This window comes from Takifugu rubripes, chromosome 4, assembly GCF_901000725.2.
Source record: "Takifugu rubripes chromosome 4, fTakRub1.2, whole genome shotgun sequence".
Taxonomy (NCBI): Eukaryota; Metazoa; Chordata; class Actinopteri; order Tetraodontiformes; family Tetraodontidae; genus Takifugu; species Takifugu rubripes.
Window position 1 is genome coordinate 7,608,904 of NC_042288.1, and position 26,975 is coordinate 7,635,878.

The following is a 26,975-nucleotide window of genomic DNA, read 5'->3' on the forward strand; positions in this document are numbered from 1 at the left end:
CTGAACATGACTAATACGTGTATAGTGCACACATAATAATATATAAAACGTGGGTAATGGCAAGTATAACCATAATAAAAGAAAGTCAGTTATGTAGCATTCTAATGGTGGAGGAAAGCATGTCATTATGTCATTAAATGGCTGAACTTCAAAGAGTTTTCACTTTTATGACAGAGGCCCTCCATTTACTTTATGGGGCCAAATGGTTTAGTTTTAAACCCAGCAAGAGCATTTTTGAATGTTTTGGCCTCTGGGATCGTTAGTGTTCGTCTTGAGTTGGTTTGAAGTTAATTTTATTCTCCAAAATGTCTGCAGCAGATTTATTTTAGGGTTGCAGTATAGCTTAAGCATTATGCAGGCGACATCATAGCTTTGTTCTTAACGGATTTTTTAAAATTTACGAATTTTTGCAACATTATCATCAACCATTAAATATTTATATGTGTTCAGCAGGAGAGTCTTCCCCATTACAGCAGCGGCACCGTCTCCAATCTGTTTTGTGCTGGTGTCATTTTCTGAGAGAAAGAGCCTTGGAGTGTCTTCGGGGTTTTCCCAGTTAGCGCCTGGATGTGTCAAATCAAGAGATTTTTTGGATTTCACGGGTTTAAAGGCACAGCCGAGGATGCACGAGAAGAGCGCAGCACTCACAGCCCTCAGTGATGTGTGAAAACTGAGAAATGTGTTTTGATAACACGCAAGATGACTTAAGACATCATGCACAGCCTGTTTGGTGATAGTAGGCTGCACACACTCACTGTCATGAGTTCTACCATCTCAAACGCAGGCACGGAATTCTGAGGAAGAATGAAATGAGGAAAATGAGGGACAAGCCTGAGAAAAGGCTGAGTGGAAACAGTGAAGGCTTTTGCTTTTTACTACTTATAGACTCTATTGAAAGGAACCCGAATCAGTCCTTTAACTGTGTGTACTTTACATGAAGATGGGGGATGCAACTTAAACTTCTCTCTGTGCAGAAATGAGGTCAGAACCTGGAGTGTTGGGCCTGGTGACTTCATGCTGGAGTGACCAGGAAGAACGGCTCGGGATCAACGTCAGCATTCATAAAAAGATACCAGATTCATTAGTAGAATTTAGCTGTTAATAATCATTTTCACCCCATTTATTACATCAAAACTAATGATAAACAAATTATTGAAATGCTTACCTACACTAAATGCAGAGTCAACTATTTCAATATGGCCACTGTCTCAAATGTTGCTATTTCCTCAAGGTTCAGGAAAGCAGACACATCTGCAATGACCATAAATTATTATTTTTTTTAAATGTACTATTCCCTGTCCTAAGGGGTAATTAGTATGTCTTTAGCAATTTTGGGAAAAAAACAACTGGTCTATAAGAACTTTTATTTTTCTTTCAAGGATGTACCTGAAGCGATAAATATGGTGCAGCTTTAGTGCTCCAGTGAAAGCGCACAGCAAAATAACAGTCCTGCGTTAATGAGAAGCTGTCATCTTCATCTCTGCTTCTTTAGCCTGAAGACATGATCAGATCTGCTTCATTACATCACCAAACCCTGCAGAGAGAAGACAGAAAAAGTGACACAGACTGACAGAGCAACACCAGCAAATGAAAGAATAATTATTCTGGATGTTCTGCTCAACAACTGCCCTGAGCAAAATTTCGAGATCCTTTCACTGGAGAGCCTTCTGACTTATGCCATCTTGGTTCCTCAGCTGCACTGCCTGCAGAGTGCAGTAAAATCAGCAGAAAGGGTTATGGGAGTCTCCCTTCCCTCTGACCAGGACATATTGCTGAGCCACCGCAGGGCCCCGAACATTGTCAAAGACTCCTCACACCCTCTGAACCGCTTCGTTCAGCTCCTACCATCACAGCAGCCCCACTGCAGCATAAGATACTCCACCACCAGACTGCTGAACAACTGAACGTCCTGCCACAAGCTGTCCGACTATCCAGCATTTAAAATCTCACCGCTGGACTCATATTATTTTTATGTACTGCCTTCTCATTTGTTAATTTGATATGAACAGAATGACAATAAAGTTGAAATTTGAATTTGATTTGTTGATTTTGACATGGAGCCACTTTTAAAACCTCACTTGCAGTTAAATGCTGTAAATTAGTGTGGCTGGGGGCTGTAAACTCAGGCCTCAGTGCAGAAATTGTCGGAGGATATGGGTGTTTTTCCACTGGAGAGGTTCAAGGGTAATTCTCAGCCTCTCTTCTGGGCTTTTGTGTCTCTTTGTCTCTCAGCAAAGCTCTTTTGTAGTTTCCTTTCCAACATTTTAAATTTGTCTGAAGAAAAAAGGTGGTCTAACATCTACACAACGACCTATGGATGAAAGCTTATATATAATAATAATAAATGTATACATTTTTATGCGCGTATCCTCTGTGAAAACTGTCGAATATATGCACTTTATTGTCTTTCTATTGTAGATGTATATTTTTTACATTTGAACGTTTTGGTTTGTTTTTAAACGACACAAATAGCTGCTTTTCCATTCGTTTTCAGGTCTGTTTACTGTGGGATCTTTCCCTAAAACAAACCAAACCAAAGGAAGAAAGTAAATAAAAAAGTTGAGATAATTCAGTCTAAAAATTCATATTATCAAAACCTTGGTTGAGCTTACGCTCGATTAGGCCGATTTTTGTTTTAGTGTTTTACATTTTTTTATTTAAGGTAAAAATGTATTGTGCGCCAACGAGGTCAGAAAAGACCTAATGCTGATTGAATTTTATTTAAACGATTCAATGCCTTAAAATGCTAAAAAGGTGTAGCCTATTAATTAACGGTTTTGCTTTTGTCGTCGTCGTTGTCGCGCCGAAGGATGTCTCTAACAAAGGATAACCATTAGACCAAAAATGAAAGAACAAAACCCCGTTATTCGTGTGATTTTAAGAGTAAAATAAGGGAGTATCAAAATTATCGAATAATAAATTATAAAATAAATTCCTACAGACGTTCGTCGAAAGCGGCAAAAGATACATTCATGGACCTGTACGAAGTCTGCCATCGTTTTTTTTTATTTTTTTTTTGAATAAATAAATTAATAAATCGAGGATTATTAAATATGCAGCCACACAGGCACACACGTTTTTTTTTAATGTTTGCGCCGTTTTAAGATGTTATTCGATGTGCTGTTGTGTTTTAATACTTTTTTTCATTCTTTCTTTATGTAGCGATATAGTTTAAATTTCGAAGTCGTGATGAAGAGAAGATAGAGAAGGTGAAAAGGGAAAGTTTTATTAGGCTCATAACTCTAAAGAAGATGTAAGCTTTAAGGCTGAACGCTGAACTCTGCACAAAACATAATGTAAAACAGCTCATGCTGCGATCCGAAGAAACCGAGAGCCGAATATTAGTTTTTCTCAACACTTTTCACAGATTTTTAAAATAACAAGACATGAAAAATGCCCAAGCATCTGAGATGGTGCCCAGTATAGACCACATTAGCTTTTACTGTAGAGAAATAATTCACAACCCTTTTAGTGTTTGTTGTTAAAGATCTCTTCTTTACCAACGGTGGGTATTCACAGACAATATAAAAAGAAATATGAAAGAGAAATAAGTGATTTAAGAGGTCTTGGTCAAGTAATTGAATATTCTCTTTAATAATGATAGGATAATTAATTAATTATAATTTACTGTTTGATGTTATTGCTCCGGATTATATCTTTTTATATGAATAATGGAGCTGAGACCTAGGAATTTCATTACCAGTGATTGCTTCTGTAATTATTCTGCCTATCACAATAAAAATCTTGAAGCATTGGCGTTCTTTGTTCTACCGCAATCAGGGGAAATTGTGACACCCTGTGGCGAAATAGTGACGTACACCTTTAGAAATAAAAGGGGAACGCCATATAAATGAATTAAATGTTACCTATATGTTACCTTTTCATACATTTGATAAGTCAGTCTAAAAAGCTCAACACTTATGCCGACTTCCCCCAAATATCACTAAACCAGATGCAAAGTAATAATCCATTAATTGTGTTCATTATATCTCTATATTTATTATGTTGGCAGCAAATATACACAAAACAAACAAAAACAGTCCCCATTAACAACCTGTAAGAATTTAGATTCTATTAAAAACTACAACGCAAAGCATCTCGGGAAAGACCCCCCTCCCTCCGTCGTTCACAAGCCACGTCGTTTACGTCGTCACTGCGCGCCAAGTCTTTCTGCAGCTGCGATGTCAGTTGAGGCGAAATTGTTGGCTTTTTATCCCGAAAACTTGCCCTGATGATCAACTGATAGAAAGCAAATCGCAAAAACACCACTCAAGGTGAGTACTTTAAATTCAAAGCTCAAGTTAAATGAGGAAACTTGAAACTTAATGAATGTGGCTGCTGCATGTTACTTTTGACGTCGGCTTTAGTTTTTGCTAGCCAAGTGCATTGTTCATGTACCGGTACTTCATATATTTGTGTATTTAATTCACATATAAATAAAAATGAAATCCTTATTAGCCAACAGATCCACTTGTAATTCTTTAAACATTGCTAGTAATTAGGAGCTGTAGCGGAAAAGAGCATCTTTATGATAATTACAGCAAAGTTAGCTGTAGATGTGAAATCAGAGTTGTAAGCTTCATATGCAAATAAATATAATAACTTTTATCTCCTTTAAAATTAACTGGCATAAGAATAGAAACAACTGCATAGAACATTTGAACGTTTTTAGCCATATCTAATCAAAGGCTAATTTACTCCTGACTTGCGTCGGTGTTACCTTTAACCCACAGAGATAAATCAAGAACTAGTTAAAGCAACCCTCTGCGGGCTATTGACACTCACTAATCATCATTTTACCATTTTATAATAAATCGATCTTGCCCTTTTACTGTGGTATTAGCTTGTGTTTATAATCCCAAATACCAAGGCCAACATTTATGTGCACTATAGGCACTTTGCTAAATCATGTGAGGATGTGAGCATTATGTAATTGTACCAGCAGGGATTAGAAGTGCTTTAATTACCTGTTACTTAATGTTCCATAGTGAAACAAAGGAAAACTGTGCACTTTGCTGATATGGGGGCCATAATATCACGATGGAAGGTAAGTCAGTGAGCATGAAGAGAAAAACACCCAAAAAACCACCTACAAACAACAAACACATATAATGTACACATGCCAAGTGGCTATGAGCCAAGAAGATTCAGGCTTCTTTCTTAAGGGCTTTTATAAATTAGAAAGGAAGGTAAGATAAGGAAAAATCATTAAAGAAAATAAAATACATTTACAGAATGGGACCAATTTTTGTATTTTAAAATCCTTTCTCTTGACGCTACATACCCAACGTAGCTAAAATTTATTTTCTACAGGAATACCCGATTCTTTTTATTTTTTTTTAAAGTTATTTAGGAAGTGACCAGTAATAACAGCCCCTGAAAGCACGTGTCACCTGTCACAGTCTGGCAAAAATGTGAGAGTTCTGATAAAGCTAAACATTTTCTATGTTCCGTCTTCCATCCAGACCAAACTAACCACAGTTGAGCAGCTGGAGAACATTGATAAGGTAAGTGTGAACATGTCCGCAGTAATTCATTATTCAGTTTTCACCACTGAAAACAAAAATTCTTGCCATGTTCTTCAGGAAATCAAACAACTGGAAGAGTTTAGAGCCAAAAACCAACGTCTGCAAAAGGTAGAAACTGAAGTTTGCGCTGGTGTTGTTGAATTGTGTTGGTTTTTCTTCCCAACTCACCTGCTTCTGTCTGCAGCTGTGGGTCGGCCGATTGCTGCTCTACTCTTCAGCCCTTTACCTGCTGATATCGCTGTTTGTTTACTTGCTGTATCTGCCTGAACAATGGCTGCTGAGACTGGCCATGGCTCTGCCTTTCTTCATATACCCTGTGCTGTGAGTGTTTTATCCTGTTCAATGGGACCTTGAGAGTTTTGCAGTGCGTCTCCAAATAAGTGATTCTGTTATTATTATTATTGGTTCTTGATCTTTTTTCTTTCCATCCTCAGCGTGTGGTTCATCAGGCGCTTTTTGATCTTCCTTTTCTCTAAACGCTCTGAGAGAAACAGTAAGTTATCCGTCAGTCCTTCTGGCCTTGTTCCCATCCGGCCGACACCCTGAAGGTGACTCATCAATTTTGAAGCAGTAATGTTAAAAGAAGAATGTAAGAATGTTCAAGATTAGCGTGACTCTAACGTCTTTCTGAGCCCCATAAGAAAACCAAAGCGGCACATTCAGCCCATCAATCACTTGACCGTCTCTGCCTCTGCGTAGATGATAAACTCGAAGACTTGAAAGCTACCAAAAAGAAGATCGTAAGTGTTCATTCCTCACAGTGCACATTCAATCAGGCACCTTTAATGACTGCCTTAAAAAATGGCTCCTTCTGGCAACACGAATAGCAGTTTCCTTTTTTTCCCACAAGAATTTATTTTCAGAATTTGCATTTAATTTTGATTGTTGTCTGGTTCCAGCTGGAGGAGGTGATGGAGACAGAAACATACAAAAATGCCAAAGCCATCCTGGAAAGATTTGATCCTGACGCAAAGAAAAAACCTGTGTGTTCGCTTTTCTGGTTTTAAGATTTATCGCGGGTTTTTATTTTTTTTACAATTGTTTTGTTAATTGTATTCTAAATGTAATCGATGTTCTGCTGCAGGAGCTTGAAGCGACACCAGTGCGTCCTCAGATGACTCCAGGAGCAGGACAAGGTACGGCTCATCAGCGTGCATTTAAAAAATAGATTTGAAATAAAATCAGCCGGAGCAAAACTATGCAACCTATACAGAGCTCCGACAGCGAGGGGTGGCTCTGAGACACATGCCGATGGGAACCCCAGTTGCAGTGACTCCTGGAGCTAGACCCCCACTGGGACCAGGAGGCACACCTGTGGGTAAGGTAGCGCACACTAGTGATGGGACGATGATACCTCAAGGAGTGTATTGACACACTACACAAACTGTGTCGGCACTGTATTGATACTGTGTTGGTCACCCACTAGTGACCCCTGCAGTAGTTATAAAATGATTGCAGGTAAAGGAATTCCTTGTTTGCTAAACTGAGTTGGTATGTAAAATATAGCAAATTTGAGTTACAATTTTTTACTTATGTACACACATTTTCTGTTAACTGTTACATCATATGAAATAATACAAAAAAGTAATTAGTTTATGATTTTTTATTGAGAAACAAAAGTTTTTGGAGTGTCTTTGCTCCAAGGCGATTTCTCCTCTTAAACACCAGCTCCCCAGCCTTAGAAAATACTCTTGCACACGGTGCAGATGACGATGGTGAGCAGAGAGTTTTAAGTGCAAGTTGAACAGAGTAAAAACTAAGGTGGCGCATTGCATTCACTTGTTAAAAAAATAGACACCCTATCTCATGATTTCGAGATCAGGATCTCGTTATTATGAGATAAAATGAATAAAGCAACTATAAGGCTTTTTAACTGACTATCATATGTATCACAGGTCATTCACTTGATAAAGTGAGTGCAATGCGCCACCGTTAAAAATTGTATGTAACAGTAAACAATGCTCAAAGCGGAAAAAGATTTCCCTTGTTTGGAGTCACAAGATCAAAATTATTCCACACTGGGGAAAACTTAGAACGATCCATAATTGCGCAACTGCAAAACTCCATCCAACAAGCCCACGACATGTCAATAGAGTTTGTTTCCTTATAAACACACCAACATCCAAACGATACAGTTCCTGTATCGGTCACGTGATTCTTTCTTAAAGCGATACGCGCACCGATACGAGGTTTCACTCTTGAGCTCTCGGCACAGTGCTGACGCACCAGTGTCGCTCGTCCCATCACTAGCGCACACAGACAAGAAGAATTAGAACCTTGTATCAGTCCCAAAGAGCAGGAATATCAGCATTTACAGGATTATGTATATAAAAAGTCAACGCCAACAAGTCGCCCGGTCATCCATTGTTGCTGTCCCGACAGAACGTGTTCCCCTCTCAGCTCCAGGAGGACCCCCGGAGAGATCCGGACTCGCTGCCTCTGTCCAGATGACGCCCAGGTCCCTGGGCTCACCAGTGCCAGGTGTAGGTATGTTCCCGCCAGCCACGTGAGGGTTGTCGTGCATTTGTCTTTGTTCTGCTTTTAATATGGGCGTTTGTGGTCTTTGCAGGCATGCACCCACCGGGTCCCCCATTAGCAAGACCCGTTCTGCCCAAAGACAGGGGGGCAGTGGACAGAGTCATCGAGTACCTCGTAGGAGATGGACCACAGAACAGGTGAGAAGACATCACACCTCATCCAGAACTCAACCCCTTGAAGGAGTTGGTTAATTTAGCCAGACCTTTTTCAGCCATGTTGAGGATAGAAAGTGAACTTCTGTGGAGACCATGACGTTGAAGTCTCCACCCTTGTTGCAGATACGCTCTCATCTGCCAGCAGTGTTTCTCACATAACGGCATGGCTCTGAAAGAGGAGTTTGAATATCTTGGTAAGAACAGAACAGAAACAGTTTCATGTAGTGTGAGCAGCAGTCTCACATTTCAAACGCGTCAGTATTTTTCTTTCATCTTTCTCTCCTGTCTCTTTGGCCTCCGCAGCCTTTCGTTGTGCGTATTGCTACTTCCTCAATCCGGCCAGGAAGATGCGCCCTCAGGCTCCCAGACTTCCCGAGTTCAACTTTGAGAAGAGGCTGCGAGCGGAATCGAGCACTCCCGGACCAGCGCCTCATTCTGCCACAGACACCGAGGAGAGTGCGCCACCTTCTAGGGGTATGGACAAACACGGACGTGCATGAAAGCTGCCGTCTCCTGTTTTTTTTTCTTCTGAGGATTTGGTTTGAATGAAATTCATCCAGATGCTCAGACTTTGAAATAAGCAGCAGATCAAAATTAGCTTCAGAGGTGATCTCAGACACTCTCATGTGCCGGTGTGTCAGTTCTTTGTGGTCTAACAGCCTGTGTTCCGTACATAGATCCATCCTTCCTGTGTTTATTTCATTCTTTTTCCCAATCTGATGTCAGATTGTATTCTTTTGTGGTTGTGAGAGCCAGCAGAGGTGAGAACCCAGTGTAATGGGTATGCAGCTGAAGGCGTTTCATTTAGACAGTACTAAGGCTAGTGGGAATAATGCATTTAACCAGAAGTCTAAAATAAGAGTCAGCTCCCAGAACAGCTTCCCTGCAGTTTAGTGTCACATTTAAGTCAGTGGTGCCTTTAATGTTGTGATTTTGCCTCTAGTTAAAGCTCCCGCTCCATGGAACTTGGTCCATAGTTTCAGGATCCAGCAGGATCCACAGAACCCTCAGAACTGCCCTCTGCAGAGCTCAGGTTCACCTCCTCTCTCCCGGCACTGTCTGACCTGGTCTAATTCATTTCATGGTTTTTCTTCTCTTTAGAAGACGAATCAATGCCTGCTGCAGATGACACTTTTTCATCAGCCTGAACCACATTCGCATATTCAACCGGTGTTATTTTTAAATCTCTGATGATTGAATTAGTCCTTTTTAACGTACTTTTGTAGAGATTTATACTAACCTCTGCTGTTAGAAGTGATGGTGTAAGAATTCTGGGTGATTTTTGTGATATAACTGACTTCAGTCTTCTAATTATTTGGCCTGATAAATATAATGTTAATTTTCTATCTTTACTGCTTTTCAGAAGCAACAATCAATCATCTGTTGCCTGACAAATTCTTCACATTATCTCAGACGCTTGCTCTCCCACACACTTATCTTCTTCACCTTTTGCTCAGATGAAAAAGATTTGGCAGAAGATGAAGTCGAGGGTGAGGAGCAGCAGTTGCAGCAGCAGGAGGAGGAGGAGGAGGAGGAGAAGGAGAAGGAGGGCGAAGGAGGGAGCCTCGAGGAGGAAGAAGAGGGAGCGGAGCAGTGCCTCGCAGCCTCTGGGGAGGAAGAACCTCAGCAGTCTTAGAGTTCAGAGGACTGGTGGTGTGCATTCAGGCTGCTGATAGGTTTCAGAGCTGATGTGGACGGGTTTAAGCATTTAACGCTTTCTGTTGCATCTGTGTTTTCTTTTGGAATATTTAGCTTTTTAGCTTAAATGCTATTATTTCCACTGGTTGAGCTGAAACAAAGGACATCGAGGAGATTAAATTAGTAAATATATGTACCGGTGCTCTCCAAAATCAACATATTCAAGACAGAAAATGTAAAGTGAGCATTCCACAATGATGGATGTGTTGGTTTCCGGTGTGTGAAGACGACCGCCGTTTCAGTATTGCGATTTACAACTTTAAGTTTATTTTGAGTGAGGTTTAAATAAATTTTCCCTTTGTAAAATAGTTTTGGTTTTTAGGTAGACCTAACACTTCACAGAGGTTTTGTCTTCAGATGTTGAAGAAATTCTTGAATGTCTGCATGGTACAGTTCTCATTTATGTTGTACGAGAGGACAAACCCCTTCTGAGGTATGTCTTTGTTTTTACAGCACACGCTAAAAAGGCCCCTCTAGTGTCCTATAATTGTCACGGTTGTAATATTTTAATACATTTTTGCACAAAGCAAGTCATTATGATACCTACCAGATAGTTTTAAAACAGAAATGCTGACTTTTAACCTGTGGTCTGAGAGGAGAAAGCTCGAATGGATTTAACTCATTTGCCAAATGTGCTATTTTTTCCCCCGACATGTTTTCTCCTCCATTTGCACTGAGTTTCTCTGTATTTATTTGTTCATGTTGTGTTTTAAAAGTAGATGCATCATCTGTAAACACCGCTGGTCGCCTTTATAAATATAGTTGATTTGCTTGCATGCATTCGAGGTATTTCTAAGCAGGAATCCTGGTGCTGTCATAATGTCTGTTTTAGTTGCTGCTGGTTTCATGTTTGTGTTTTTGTGCATTTTACCCATATTTTATTCCACAATAAATGCTGCAGAACGGGGCACGTTGAGCATCCATATGAGTGTGATTATGCTGTCTCACCTGTCAGAAACACGTAGGGTTAAAAGCTGTGCTTTTTTTTCTTTTATCACATTTGTTCCTTGAATCCTAATAAACATTTAAAATGCAAAGCAAGTTTGAATCTACTGTTTCTTTTTGGCTCATTTAATACAAATAATAGAATTACATTAAGTACACGAGTGAAAACTGATGGATTGAAGTGTTTTATTCATCCTATTTCACTTCTACAGTTATAAAAACAAGTGATCAACAAATGTGACGTTTTATTATTACATTAAACCAAAATTCAGGAGTCACAGCTGCAAAATAAATAACGTTGCTGTCTTGTGGGCGGCAACACTGCACGTGCGATGATCCAGAATTATGCATATCAAGTTATTTTACAATTCACAACTCAGCTTCAGGCGAGATAAAACAATCAAATTTCCAGGAAGGAAACATTTCTGCCTTTACTGACACCAAAATGAGGCTGTGAAATGGACTCAGATATGAAATAAAAGTAAAGACAGACCCTTTTGGGCTTGTCCATCCACAGAGTGAAAACATTCATACGCTGCTGAGTTTTTTTCTTGTCTCTTAATTAAATCAAATGTCACATGTTGGTCAAGCTGCCAGAAAAATAGTAAATATCGTTATGGTGTTGACACAATACACTCGCAGAGCCCGCCGGGGTGGACTGCAGGAAGAACGACACAGTATAAAAGGGAAAGATGTTAGTGACTAGAAAGTCTTCAAGTATGACCCGTGGAGATCACAAGATACTCAAACTTTACGGGATTCCAAACGCCTGTGAAGACAGGTGGAAAGGGAAGTGAACGCATCACGAACCGCCCTAGGCAACCTTTCTGCTTTCGTCCCCCTGGTGCTGACCTCTACAGCATGTTGAGCTCGATGAGCCTCCCAGCAAAGACGGCCAACGTCCCGATGATGCACACGGCCATGAACACGCAGAGCAGGATGTGATCCAAAACCATGGCGACAAATTTCCACTCCTCTGCCGCCTGGAATTAAATACAGCATTCATTAAACCTCTCGAGATTCTCTGCAGTCCGGCTTAAATAAGAGGGACTGGGATGAACTGGGAAAATGTCCTCTGGTCTAACCAGTGAAGATGTTGGGGAAATCATGGATGCTGCTTCCTTGAATGTCTACAACTTCAAAACCATCTTTCAGAAAGCTTCAAGGTTGCATTCAGGCTCGAGAGATCATGGCTTAGCGGTCCATGAAGGCACCATTGGTTTTGAACAGAATGGCGCCAAGAAGCTCGCGTTTAAACTTTATTCTGTGATTAGAGTCTGAGCACTCAAGCAGTCTTGGAACCGTATGAAAACACATTTGAATGTCGCAGCTTGAATGTCACTCACATTATTAGATTCCTCATCGGATTTCATGGTCTCGGCGATGTACTTCACCCCCTCGATGGCGCTGCGGACATCAGGGTTCTTGACAATGGGAGACTGGTAGGTGACACTGGTGGGGGTGGGATTACCTGCAGGGGGGAAGAGCAGGAACAGACAGACTGGCTTCATCTATGGTGTGGTTTTATAAAGGTTTGATGCCTTCTTGGTGTTTCTGATGCAGGACCCCGTATCAGGACAGGCTTCAGCCCGTTTTTAGGTCCTGGGTTTTGTGAGTGGAGCTTCACCTGAGATGTCTGAGATGTCCATGTCTGTCGGAAACAGCCTCTTCTGGCGGATCTCCTGACTGGGGCGCTTCATGGTGGAGAAGAACATCATGTTGGGAATGGTTTCGATGAAGACCTGAGGGTCAGGTGAACACAGGTGTCCAGTAAGCCACAGGCAACAAGGTCACATGTGCAGCAGATGAAAGGGTTAGATGGCGAACCTTGCGGATCCAGGGAGGCATGGTGTGTGTGCTGGGCGAGCGGTGGTGCGTGTTGATGACGATGACGGTGATGATGATGGAGGCGATGACGAAAACCATGGTGAAGAGCATGTATTTCCCGATCAGAGGAACAGCGCTGGAGGTGGAGGGGATCAGCTCCACAATAACCAGCAGGAAGACAGTCAGAGACAGCAGGACAGAGATGGACAGGGTCATCTTCTCACCTGGAGAGGGGGACGCAGAAACACAGCGGCTGAGAAAGGAGCTACGGTTTCTCAGTTTAGCAGGGCTAAAACTAGCTGCAGTTCAGCTGCAATTTGCTCCTCTGCAGCCACCGCAGCTTCTCCGACTGATTTACCCAGAACATCTAATGCTTAAATGTGCTTCCACACTAACCGGAGTCTGTGGGCAGATAGAAGACCAGCCCAGTAAGAAAAGAGAACAGCATGCAGGGAATGATGACGTTGACGATGAAGTAGAGAGGCAGCCGCAGCATCAGGAAGTGGTAGGTGATGTCCAGGTAAGGCGTGTCAGGGCAGCAGGTGTAGTAAACCCAGTGTTTCCAGCTCCTGTAGTCCTTTAACACCCACTCACCCGACTCCATGAAGTTACTCAGGTCTGGCCGATCGCTGTCCTAAAAGAAGGTGAAGATTGTAAAAAAAACCTAGGGGAAGCAGTTAGCATCATTATGTAACCGTCCGTATGTGACTGGACTTACTGGGTTGATGACAACCAGCAGTCCATCGTAGGTCCACGTTCCCAGTTTCATGCTACAGTTTTGCAGGTCAAACGGGAAATGGAGGACAATAATCTCACAGTAGCTCTTGAAGATGGCTGGAGGGTTCCAAATAATCTTCCCAGTGTGCTCCAGCAGGACTTTAGTCTCGTGGATGATGGCAAAGTCGCCATCGGCGCTGCAGAGAAGAGGTGAGGTGAAGAGCGTGATGCGTTTACAGGCGCGTGTCTGGCTCACAGATGGAATATTTACTTGTTATAAAGCACCAGGTCTGGTTTCCAGATGTCAGTTGACGGGACTCTGATCTTCCTGATGCCTCCGTAATCATCTGGGTTCCAGTTGAGGTTTACGTCAACCCATTGCTGCAGGCAAAACCAGGAAACAGATTCTAAGTGAACGTGTGCGACCGAAGAAACATCGGTGCTTTTTAAAGAAATATACATCTTTGTTGTTTACCTGCCTCAGACGAACATTACTGGTCACAATCTGGTTGACCTCATCCTAAAAGAGGCAGAAGAAGAGGGGGAAAAAAAAAAATCAGAAATATGATAAAAAAGTTCAGGATAATGGAAGAAGAGTGCCTTAATGTTTTCACCTGTTATCTTAAAATAGTGACAAAATTTTCCAAATGCTAATAATTTCTTTCGTCATATAAATTACCTTGGATCTTTGTGTTCTAGTAAAAATGTTACACAGAGAAACACACCGAGATGAAGCCAAAAAGAGAATTTAAAAAACAAACAAACAAAAAAAAACTTAGTGGAGCAACAACGGAGCCAGGCAGATATCACCTGGTGGAGAAGGGGTGCACATATGTGCGTTATCGAAATCCAGGAATGTATATGTATGCTAGAGTTTGTGTTTGCTTTACTTGGAGGAGCAAAAGGGCTACATTTTGCTTCTCAAACAGTTAATTTCTTCCCATTTCTTACCACACTGATGAGCTGGATGAGCTGCAGTCCCACCGTCACCACAACAGGTTCACTGAAGTGGTTTACGGGACGAACCACCTTGTTGTAACCAGTAAACAGGGTTTTCACCAGTCGGGTCTCGTCTTCTGAGCAGAATACTGGAGCTGTTGGGCAGAAAAAGGTCCCGAACACAATGCACAGAGGTCAAAGGTCGGCAGAGTGGGTGACATTTGCAAGAGTGAGATCCGAAACGCTTTCAACTGCAGCCAGGGTCGCCCGGTTTGGCGTCTGATTAATGCTGTACACAAACTGTGGTTCCTACGATAACAAATGTATTTTTGTCTCGCGCTTGGCTGAGATGCACAAGCGCGTGTGCTGCCAAACCCAGCTGACGCACATGTTCCCGCAAGCGTTTCAACACCGGAACTGAAATCACAGAGATGCAACTGTGGTTCACGTACCAAACATTACTCCAGTGTATACTGGTGCAACCCGAAACCCTTTAGAGGTCCAGAGAGTCTGTGAGAAATGCTATCAGAAGAAAGGAGGGTAATTATCACATGGGATTGTAACGGGGATAATGGGACAAGGGTCCTATATAGGTGAAAAGGCAGTACTGAATGTTCCAGTTCTAATGCACTTCTAACCCTAACCTTTTCCTTCATGATGGGGTGTGTGAAATAAAGCTAGAGGGCTAAATACTCATTTATATGCACAAAAATAGCCCTGTCACTCTGGCGATTATGGCTATTCTGTAAAACGTCCAGCAGGGGGCACTATCAGCCCTGAATTAAGGGAGGAAACACTGCCTTTGCTGGTGTTTTCCCATCATTCGAAAGGTGCTTCCTCTTTCATTTGGATTGCTTCACAACATCTTGGTTAAAGGTGAACGTTGCTTTGCAGGCTGTCTTTTGATGCTCTGCCAGACTAATATTCTACACTCGTTTTTCAAGGATCTAGTCAGAACATGAGCTGCTGCATTCTGAACCGCCGGCAGATCTAAAAAAGAAAAACTATCTGACAGAGGAAGTCCACGATTCTCAGTGTTACAAAATGAACACCTCTGCATGATGTGACAGATCTGTCTTAATCCAGTCTGTGTTGTGGTGCCAAAAAACAAGCTTCATTATTCATAAGGTACCGATCATAGCAACGAGCCGATCCTGCTGAGCTCAGGTGATTGGCTGAGCTTCTATTTCTTTTCCCTGTGATTAAGGCCCACCACGGGAACGACCCTGTGGGACCTGATACAAGACATATCAGGTCTACATGCAGCTGTGCGACTGCGTGAAAAGTGCTGAGATCTTTCTGGCAGATGAGCGTGAAACCAAAGTGATCCACCGGAAATGCAAAAGCTCATTTAGGGTATCCAGTATAATGTAACAGAGGGCTGATTGAGCAGCCAAAGGGTCCCATTCACAATCTTTTTCCTGGAGAAGGCCTGTTCATCTTTCACCGCGTCACTGTTGTTGACATGATGAGGATCTGATACAGATCTGCATTATCAGCACGCTGATGTTCGAGGGCGACGCCGTCAATCCTGACGGGCACTTATAGCTCTGCAGCTATCGCTGGCTGTTTTATGTGATCTCAGTTAAGTTCCTGCCGGTGGTGCGCCCGCTGTTGCGTCATCGGCGTGACTCTAATATGTCTGTCACACTCCAGTTGGCACTGCTGCTCCAGTTGTCTGCGTACTACAATGGGAATGGGGTGTTGTGTCACTGTTGTTCCTGTGCATCAGCTGCTTTTGGTCTTATGCGACTTACCATGTTAGCTTAGCATCGTGAGCCATGCTGCGACCCCTGCATTACTTGGTTTGCCTGTTATTTCTGGAATCTGCTGGCGGGCCTCGCTCGGTTCGAACTGAGCCGGCGAGGATTTGGTTTCATGCAGGCAGCAGCAGTGGAGGAGACACACACATGTGGCCATACGCATGCACACACTGTTTCTTATATGTACTTCTTGTGATTGTTTTTGACCTTTTTTTTAAAAAAAAAGGGAGGCGTTCACTTCCTTGGCTGGTGTCTTTCTCAATTTCTTGCCGTGACTATTGGCCTGCTAGCAGACTTTGATACTGCCACACACAAAAATAGAAGGGAGGAGCAGACACCACTTGGAGCTGTCAGTCATTCCTGCATTGAACTCTTATTTCCGCTTCACCCCCACCCCACTATGAAATAAAACAGCCTGGACTCCTTCCATATTCTGCCACTAAGATGAGGCATTAGGGCAGGTTAGGACATGTGGGGAGGATACTTCTCCAATTGCTCTTTATGCCACCAGGATGAACCTGGGTGCCAACTATTGAGCAGATACTGCTGTGATGAGCTTCCAGAATACTTCTGTACTCATTTATCCCCACCTGTGTCCTCCCATCCCTTTAGAAAACGAACTTAAAGACATATCGGCTCCTCTGTCTCATTACTGATGTCAGGGTCATCTTTCTCTGCACACAAAAAAAGGCACCGTCGCTTCTACATACTAGCTCTGTTGCACCGACATGCTTTGGCAGGTTTAACGGAATAAATCTGATGTGTAATGTGTGACAACGGCCTGATGGTGGCGCCTCAGACATCTGAGGGATAAAAGGTCAGAATTCAACAATGAAGCACAATGTAGTTAGAGGGATGAATATACAATAATATAAATGGTAAATTGGTATTTCTCTGATGCCTTTCAGTCTGTTTGCTCAACCCTTCTGATGTCATGAACAGAACGAAAAGAAACTCTTATTTATGCTATTTAAAGTAAAATAGTGGAGTCTTTTATCTAAATCCCTTCCTTCGACAAATCACAGAGGTAACCCACTCAATTCTTTGGGGGGTTTTGACGGTTTTCTTAATATTCACATGCTCAAACCTCCATGAACAAGTGTATGTCCTTGACAAACTCATACCTGCACACCCATAAATCTCACTTCTGAAGAGGACAAGAGATAAATTACTCAAATAGCAGCGGGCTGATGAACGCCAGCAAGGACGGATATAAACACGCTCACATTTGTGCTGGGTTGGAATCTGGATCCTTCATGGTCCTCTGGGTCATTAAGACGCTAACACAACCCCTGGGGAAGCTTGCTAACTGTAGTGGACCAGTTTTCACAAATATTTTCACAATAAATGCATTCCCAGTTTGGCCACCTGCTGCTCTCAAATCTTTTCCCTATTCTGATTCTTAAATTGTAACAGTGGGGATCTTTTCTTGATGTTGAAAATAAGATTTTCAGCCCACATGCAGTAACCGACGCACACACTCCTCACACGCAGAGGAAGACTCACCAATGAACACACTGAGACTCCCTGCCAGCAGAATCTGGACCACAGAAAGGTTCATATCTCCTGCAGACGTTAATGGAACCAGCTCTTAGTTCTGCAGTATCCGTGATGTGTCGTCAGCCGGTTATCGTCGGACTTCACACATGAGCAAATCTGCAGGAGTCACAGTGGCGTTGAAGAGAGCACTGGGAAGGTGGACCATCCAGTCAGTGAGCTCTGGTTTCCCCATTCCACCTCCCCCACCCAACAACATCCCAAACTCTCGGGGCACACAGGCATGGAAGACAGCTGGCACCGCATGTGCATGTGTGCGTGCGTGCGTGTGCGTGAGAGAGTGTGAGTCATTATCGTATTACCTTCATCACTCACAGACTTCTCTTTTTTTTTGTTCATGACTCATCACTTAGCTGTATTTGTGCTATAGAGGGCCAGACGGACAGACAGACAGAGACATGGACGGACGGACGGACAGACGGACAGAACAGCTGAGATCTGTCAGTGATGGAATGAAAAACATCACACACACACACACACACGCACACACACACACACCAGCTGACAGTTGACGGCCCCTGAAGACAACAAAGGTTTAAAGTTTCACTACATTTTCACGCACATGCAAATTCCAGAGCCCAGCAGAGTGAACACAAACGGGTTAACAACATTTCTGAGGTCACCCTCTCCGGCCACTTTATTGCCACGCCCATATAGACGTGGCGGCATCGTGCACTTGTTGCAGATTTGTCGGCTGCACATCTTCGATGCGAATCTCGCGTTCCACCGCATGCCAGAGGGGCTCCGTTGGACTGAGGTCTGGTGAATGTGGAGGCCGCTGGGTCACAGGGAATTTATCCTCATGTTCCAGAAACCAGTTTGAGATGATATGAGCTTTGTGACATGGTGCTTGGTCCTGCTGGGTGTAGCTATCAGAAGATGGTCTGCTGTGGTTCGAAAGTGGTCCAGACTGGACAAAAAAAACATCAGTAGAGATATTAGTTGTGAGTTCGATCATAAAACCTAGTTTCCACATCACTGTTGCGTTTGATTCACTCAGTTTGTGCTTTTGGTTACTTCTCTCACGAACTCCTTTGTCAAAACCATTCTGAAATAAAATCTTGTAATGATTTAAAGGTAACCCAACCAATGTGCAGACTTCTTTTTACAGCACTGGTCCAAAAAAGACCAATTTCTGACCAAATTGCGCAATCTGTGACAGCAAGACTTCAGAAATAACTTTATTCATGATCGTACAGCAACACCGGTTCTATGACGTGGTCATAAGTGCCACTAGATGGCAGTGTAGGACTGAGAAACGCTGTCTGCCAACTGTTGTTAAGCGTCCGCCCGTCTGTTTCGATGGGCTCCGCACCTCTCTGGACAAGCTTGATGCAGGTCGAACTCAATTTTTTCCCCCTTTCTCCCTCTTATATGTGGTAAAAATTGATACGTAGTTTGAAAGAGAACTGCTCCGTATCTCAATGATGGCTGAAATTTTGTTATTCTAACCCTACCATATCTATAAATGATTTTGAAGACGTAATGTTTTTTTTTTTACTTACACTTTATATAATCAGCAATAAAAGTATGCCTTTAGAGAAAAAAAGAAAATTGTTTTGATAACACAAAGCGACGGTAACACATTCATTGTCAGATTAAAGAGTAGTTTTTTTATTGATTTGCTTTAATTTCAAGTCAGTAAATGCACAAATGAACCACTGTTGTGCCGCTGATTGATGTCTTCATTTCTTTGCTCTGAAAGTAAACAGTCTAACGACACAGCGCTCGTGCACAACTTGGGGAAATAGCTGGGGAATCCTGCAGTGCATGAAATTAACTGAAAAATAATGTGGGTGGGTGAGAACTTCAAATTAGAGGTGGGCTCCAATCGGCAGAGTGGCTGATGAGATGAGGAGTTACCAAACGAGCAGTTTTAGGAGGATAATGCAGTTTTGTATACAGAAGATATGGGTTAATTTAGTTGTTTTCCCAGACTGTAAAACCCTAACCCCTGTGGAGTTCAGATCCACTCCATTCAGAGATTATCTGTGTTCTGCTTTCTTGGTTCCATCCATGCTAAATAGTTCCTAGCATATAGAATTTGGCATTGAATCCAGGAAATCATCATTCCCAGGGTGTGTTGTGTATGGGGGATCCATTGTGGAAAAAAATGTCCTTCTTTCCGAGGGGTGTTGGTTTTTCCATGAAACCAGATTTGATCCCAGAAGAGCAGGTCTGAGTTTTCCACCCATGTTGGATGTCTGGAGATAAACGCCTTCAGATAAAGAGCAGCTGGCTGAAAGACGTTCACATTCCAGTGGTCGGAGTGAGAAAAGACCACGGGGAACTGTCTGCTCAACATGTGTCGGGTGAAAATGTTCATGTTTGAAGCCATCACTCAAACTGATATCTGTAAACCTATACAGTAAAACAGAGCTTTAACCTACCACACATGATCATAAAGGAGTTTTATAGAATCCTTTTCTGGATTTATGGTGCTTTTACTGCAAAGATAACTGGACAGAGATGTGCATGCATGGATCGTGTTTGATAAGAACTGTGCCATATTTCAAACGTGACGTCTGTTGATGCTGCCGTTCACAAACGACTGTAATGGAGAAAACGACAAATTCAGCTATTAAATGACTGAAACGGTAAAAGTTCAGGTATTTGGCATCTGCCGTTACAGAACTTAATGCTTCTTTCAAAGCAAACTGGTTCCCCCACTGTGAGGAAGTGGGATCTTCCCTCTTTTGTGTGGTTGTTGCTCAAAGATTGATGTTGGATGGGATTTTAGGTTCTTCTAAAGTCAGTCATGATCTATTCATCATTCTCTGAACGACCTCTGCAGCGCTCCTGAGCGAATGCACCAACATAGTTTTGCTTATTTAGACAAAAAGACCGGAAATTATAGTATTTTTTGGCGCATGAGAGCAGGTTGGAAGCATTTTTGCCCTCCTTTTTGTTTAGTTTGTTGAATTCCTTCTAAGTCTTTCATTATCCTCAAAAAGACCAGTGTGTTATACCGCACACAGACATGTAGTTCTGTAAACGTACATCAGGCCAGGTGCCGTCAAACTGCATTAAACTACAGTTCCAACCTGCTGTTCTCTATTCTAGAACTTTTAAGGAAAGATAAACGTGGCTACGATGCCCCCGCAGGTAAAAGACGATTACGAAAGTCCCCAAATGAGTCCTGCTATGATTTTAATTAACCTGGATTCTTGGTTACTACGGTCCTGTTATATTTACTTGCTGCACTGATGAGGTTTTAATTTACCCACATTCATGTTGGGGGTCCCTGAGGGGAAAAAAAGTTAATTTGAATGGGGAAACATAGCGCACCTTTGGAAGGAACAAGACGCTTTGCATGGATCAGGTCTACTCAGAGGGAAATAGAAACACTCCTTTGAAGTGTCCAGCGCCCCCTGGTGGTGACACTGCGAGTAACATCAATTGTCCAAACTTGTGTTGACCTCAAACTGCTGTCAGCATGCTGAGACCATTATAAGAAGCACGACTGTACATAATAATGCCACATTGGGCTGTTGAAAAGATGGAATAATGACTGTTTAGAGGCTCTTCTCTCTGCTGCTGTTTCTATTGAGAAATGAAGCTGACTTGTTAAAAGCCAGCTATTGGGTTTTAGTCTGTGGTTTGTCTTAGTTGCAAAGTCAATTAATTTTAACGCCCTTTACTGATGACATCTTCCGAGTTCCCAGATTTGGTGGGAAGCTCCTTCATAGAATCTGCCGTCCGATAGTGCATCATTGGCTGAAGAGTCAACCTCAACAAATTAGTTTAATGTCTGCGTGTGTCTGAGTGTGTGTGACATACCAAGTAATGGGGACTCCCATGACACTCATAAAAAAACAGCAATTTATTTTCTTTCCTTTCTGTCTTTCTTCCTCATGTGGGTACACAACACCAGGACCAGAACCTTCACGGACACTGGGGTCAGCGGATGACCTGTGTGTAATGGGGTTCTGACCCACTGAGCCAGCGTGGAGAATTCATCACTCCACTCTGAGCTAAGTGCAACTGACAGTTCTGACACACACACACACACACACACACACACACACACACACACACACACACACACACACACACACACACACACACACACACACACACACAGATACGCACAATCTTACCACTTAAAGCCAAAAAGGTGCTAATATTTCTGCATTTTCCACCATTCACTGTCTGTCATGCTGGAATGGGCTCACTGGTTGCACTCCAAGGTTTGCCTATGTCACTGGTTCTGTTCTGAGACACAGGTCCGGCCCTCAGTGAGAGTTGAGTCCTCTGAAGCGTATGTGTAATGGCTTTACCAACCATAATGGACACTCAGAACCTCAGTTCAAACCTCAGAAGGAGCTGGGAGGAGGAGAATTATGCTGCTTTGCTCTGACCCACATTCTCTCCGTCAACCCGGTGTTCTGATGATCGTCCAGATGTTTCCTCCTCTGTTTTCTTATTGTCTCTAATAGATGGGTTTAACACGCCAACGTGGCTTCAAGCATATGCTGTCACCTGTTTCACCAGCATCTGGAGCGCCATTTAACGACTGTTGATATCATTCAGAACGTGTGTGTTGCAGCTGATTTAGCTGTCTTCGCATTATTATCTTGTCCAAGACAGGGATGGTGCTGTTTGCCCTCAGTTAGGGTACAAGCAGGCAAAACACGCCTGGAAACAACTGGATGTCGTGCAGCCTAATACAGTAACCTTGAGGAGTTGGCTGCCGGTCTTATGTATTCCTTCGTAATTTAAAAGATTTCCCGGAGGCATAATACAAATGTGCAGGTCATTCGGTTTGACCCAGGCTGTCAGACAAGCGGCAAGAGGGGAAAAATCTGCGGAGATAACTGATGTCAGACAAGAGTGAGCTGGTAATCTTCAAGAAGACCAACAGAGGCAGAAGCAGGGATAAGAGAAATCTGACATGGAAGCGTGAAATGACAAAAAAAACCCACCCCCATGATGAACAAGGACCCTAGATATCCTCTCATCTCTGTTAGAAATGTTATAAAGATGGAAAAATGGGGAAGAGAGGTGAATTTTTACTGACAAAAGACAAATGAAATAAAGAACAGTAGCCGGAGAAAAGAGACACGTTTCTTTTCAGCTTGAAAACACGAAAACAAGAAACAAGTGGGAAAAAGACAAAAGGAGACGATGACAGTGGGAATAGCAGATGCTGTGAATAAGGGGAAAAAAATCTTTTCTTTTACATCTCTTTTCCTGCAAAACAGTCAAATGTGGAAAATATGGCAAACAAAAGCATGAAACACAGAGAAAGATGGTTCGAAGATGGGAGGACATGAAACTCACATACTTGGTGAAACACACACATTTCAGGGTTTTTCCACCTTTTTAGGAGGCTATTTAACTGACAGGACGAGGCCAGATTTCCAAGGATATGATGTCATAATCAGGTTTTATTTCTAAGCTGTTTGATAAATGGGCTCTTGTGCCTCAAGGATTTGATCAGAAAGCAACTGTTTGGCTGTCATTTCCTCTGCTGTGTGCTGAAAAGCAATCAAGCCCCAATCACGGCTACAACAGACTTAGCCAAGTCAACCCATGTAGTGTGATTTACTGTAATGCTGGTTCCATCTGTTGCTGTGGAACGATGTCCCAGACGTAATGGTGTTCGCCTTCTGAAGCTCACTGAAGCAATCCCCAGAAAATCACCATTTTGTCATGGGCTGTTTGGAAAATACTTCCCTGTGGCCGTTGTTCTACCCTCAGAGGTGAAATACTCCAAAGGTGGAATTATTAAGATCAGAGCAGTTGATGTTGTGGGTAGAAATAACTAAGCGTGTGTTGTTGCGTAGCTATAACACTGCGACTTCTTTCCGATTTTCCTGCGACGTACCACTAAATTGTGCGTCCGCTTCTCACAAACCTGAATTAACGAGGGATACGCATGTTTTCCCAAACCCCCCTGAAACGCGAGACAACCCCCTTGAAACTGTTGTCTCGTTAAAATGACAAACGCCTTTCATCATTAAAATTTTTTTGACCTCCGTCCCTGAAAAGACGCTGCATGTTTCCATCACATTGTGGGACAGAAAGGGGGTGAAATGGAAGAGCTCTCATCGTGTCTTTTGTGCCGCAGCGCCCATCTTCTTCCCTCTCATATCATCTGTTTGCATCCAGCTCTCCTCCTATCCTCCATCTGTCCGCGCTCTAAACGAGCTGTCAGTCATTTTGTCATGTCGGTTCCAAAGCCTCATTTCCTGAGCAGGAATACATTAGCAGAGGTCTGCACTGCCATTACCTTCTGAATTATCGGCCTGTCCCCGACAATTAGTTAGGAGACGAGGGACGGCGGGCCGCCACGGACACGTCTCGGCACCTGGCTGCCAGCCAGATGGACCCATAAATACATTTCCAAAAAAAAGCGCATTATATGTTGAACTTTATATCTTGATCTAGACCTATGGCATCTGTTAACTATATTAGCTTTGCTCTAATGATGAAGCTATCATCTGAACATATGTCAGAAGAATCTCTGAACTGCTGACAGATTGCTGACCCACCTGATTACGATATTAACATATCCAAAGACGGATTTGAGTTAACTTGGGACTGCAGAGTTTGATACCTGCGGATAGAATCTAGCATAACATCCACATTGTGTCCACATGTATCCATTGTGTGTCAGCTGGCCGGATGAGAGTTGCCGGAGTCTGTCCCTCCCAGGACCGATCACCCGTCTGTCACAGGACGCACACGCTCACATTGAAGGGAAATGTATAGTCTCAATCAACGAGCATGTGGAGAACATGCAAACTGCCTGCAGATAATCCCAGAACCTTCCTGCTCTTGGCCAACTGTACACGCTGCTGATTACTCTGTTTCTCATTTCAATTTAGTGCAAATTCAAGGTCATTTTGACAGGACTGTAAATCACCTCAGTTTTGTAAGGACTGCTTCTTTTCTGTGTAATCTTTCAGGGTCTTGATGCTCTTTTGCATTCGTGTCACCAGCGTTTCATATTTCTTTTCCATTGCTTGGACATCTCATCGCTGTAATTTCCTCTCCCTTCAGTTTGCTTTTCATCCAATATTAAATGCACATCGGCTCTCTAAACACTCAACCATATGTTTGTTTAAATAATGAGTCAGCGGCACTTGTATGAAAATGGCATCAAAGGAGCAGCTTCTCTTTCTCAGAGAGACACTTTGCGCCATGGCGGCTCTTTAATGTCTGATTGAGATTCTAACCCAGACGTGTTCTGTCAACATGGGGTTGTTTGAAGCGGGATCACACACAGAGAGCAGACTGGACATCACACCTTTGATTCTGATGGCCTTGTGTGTGTGTTTCATGTTAACCTTGAGAGAGAGCAGGCTGTGTTTGAAAAACAGGAAGTGAAATCATCAACTTTTCCTTTCATTTGGGTCCTGCTTCTGGGCAGCGACCGCAAAGGATGCTGGGATATATTGCTTGGTTAAGGAGTATTTGTCGTACACTACTTTTCCCAGTGCATTATGGGACATAAAGTGCCCTACGTAGAGTTCAGTGACCTTCACACCCCTACAAAATGGCACACGCCATGGTTGCTAATTTCGGACAGTTTCGGAGATTGCGCTGACAGAGGTCACTTTCATCCCGACCGTATCCAGGTGGCACTTGCAGTCGGGTGTAATCCGTTCTCTTATCACCAGCTTCTAAATGCATCACACCGAGCGTTCCCTGACTCCATTTCCACAGAAACATTCTTGGGTGTGTGTGTGTGTGTGTGTGTGTGGATATGGGGTGGGATCATTTGTACTGGTTTTGTTGTCAGCCAGCGAAATAAGGATTTTCATCATGCTGCAGTTCCATTCCTTTATAGAAATGATATCAGGACGTCATTAAGAGCCTACCCGTTCTATTTTCTGTTCAATCCCCAAACATCAGAGATTGATGGCGCAAACATTCGTTTCCATCGCTGGCGAGTCCAAATTACACTTCAGGTAAAGCAAAGGCAATGGGGTCATCTTGTAATCTGCTAACACATAATCACTCTCATGCATAATAGAACAATTCCTGTGGTGCAATCACAACGCAGACACTGAGATAGCTTGTTGCCCGGGCGATCAGTTACTCGCTGCAGACATTTCCATTTGACATTCCAGGCATTTAAGTGATATGTTTTATCTCGAGCTACTTACACTAAGGACACGGGCCAAACGCTAATAACAACAGCCTTTTTGGATCAAGCCCAATCTGAGTTCCTCATTAGGTTGTGAGCCAGTGAAAATGGATAGAGTAGGAGACCAAAAACGTTAACGCATCTGCATGTGGTGCATTTGTGTGGTTACTTACCTAATTTCTTACTTTATATTGTTTAAAGAACGTAATTCACACTGCTTTGATAAACTAGCCTGAACTTTTCACTTGAAGGAGTTTTGGCATCACGGTTCTGCCTCGGAAACCAGATTTAATTCAATTTAACTTTATTTATACAGCATCTGTTACAATCAATATTGTCTCTAGAAACACAGAACCCGACTCTCAAACAGGCAGCAATGGCAAGAAAAACTTCCTTTTAACAGGAAGAAGCCTTGAGCAGGACCAAGCTCCTATGGAGGGGTCGCTCCTGCTGTTGGATCGGTAAAGGAGGAGAGTGAGGGCAAAAGGGAAGGATATAAAGAAGAGTGGAACAGCGAGATGCATGTAAATAATTTGATCTTTTCCAAGGCCATTTTTTCTACTCTTATAGACATGGATTGACATCTTTGGTATCTGTTGTTTTCATTTTCACTTTAGGCCCCTTTTTGACTGAAGCTGAGGGAGTTATTAAGGTAGTACGGTAGTTGTGAAGTTGATTTTTGGCCTCTGAAAAGCTGGACCAAAGCAAGAACAGCCATTCCATTCTCATTCCAAAGACACATTTATCAATTAAGAGAAAGGTTGCATTTGTTTTATGCAAATTTTGAAATTTGGACCAACTCTGGGTGCTGCTCTCTCATCACAGCGATCACTGTTTTCAAGTCTTCCCTTTAGATGCTGTAATGAGCCTGGCGTGGAGCGCTATTATTATCTTAGCGATGGAGTGCTGGGAATAGAGAGATGGAGAGACGGAGGCAGGAGGAGGGTGGAGGAAGTAAGAGAAAAGCAGCGGGTGGCATGTTCAGAACGGCCTGTCTGAGCAGAATCCAATTTAAATGGCTGCTGCTACCAATTATTTAGTTAGTGAGCCCTTACTGATTATTCCAGAGATAAATCCGATAATCTCAATGCGATCCAGTATGTAAAATATCTGCAGAACAAACCAGAGTCGATATGAATCTCGTTAGTTAAATTAGTCTTTATAGCTTTCATCCGTACAGGAGGCAGGTTATTTATACTTTCCTCACTAC

The 26,975-nt window shown here is 42.7% G+C and overlaps 2 protein-coding genes across 5 annotated transcripts; one reads left to right on the plus strand and one right to left on the minus strand.

The window, feature by feature from the left end:
• The first annotated feature begins 4,124 nt into the window (after nt 1-4,124).
• lnpk (lunapark, ER junction formation factor) lies at nt 4,125-10,959 on the plus strand. 4 transcript variants are annotated; one of them, XM_011603035.2, is made up of 16 exons: nt 4,125-4,274; nt 4,989-5,047; nt 5,466-5,507; nt 5,586-5,636; nt 5,713-5,849; nt 5,963-6,021; nt 6,228-6,268; nt 6,428-6,511; nt 6,613-6,664; nt 6,742-6,846; nt 7,911-8,015; nt 8,098-8,203; nt 8,345-8,415; nt 8,525-8,695; nt 9,165-9,254; nt 9,679-10,959. In XM_011603035.2, exons 2-16 carry the CDS (start codon nt 5,021-5,023, stop codon nt 9,855-9,857), a joined length of 1,320 nt encoding a protein of 439 aa, XP_011601337.2. In that variant the 5' UTR covers nt 4,125-4,274; nt 4,989-5,020; the 3' UTR covers nt 9,858-10,959.
• Nucleotides 10,960-11,026: 67 nt separating this feature from the next.
• On the minus strand, nt 11,027-17,862 carry chrna1 (cholinergic receptor, nicotinic, alpha 1 (muscle)). The gene is made up of 10 exons (XM_003963804.3): nt 17,617-17,862; nt 14,360-14,502; nt 13,884-13,928; nt 13,680-13,789; nt 13,410-13,605; nt 13,088-13,325; nt 12,692-12,915; nt 12,492-12,606; nt 12,211-12,335; nt 11,027-11,847 (listed from the first exon to the last, which is right to left on the minus strand). Exons 1-10 carry the CDS (start codon nt 17,669-17,671, stop codon nt 11,719-11,721), a joined length of 1,380 nt encoding a protein of 459 aa, XP_003963853.1. The 5' UTR covers nt 17,672-17,862; the 3' UTR covers nt 11,027-11,718.
• Between the last annotated feature and the right edge of the window lie 9,113 nt (nt 17,863-26,975).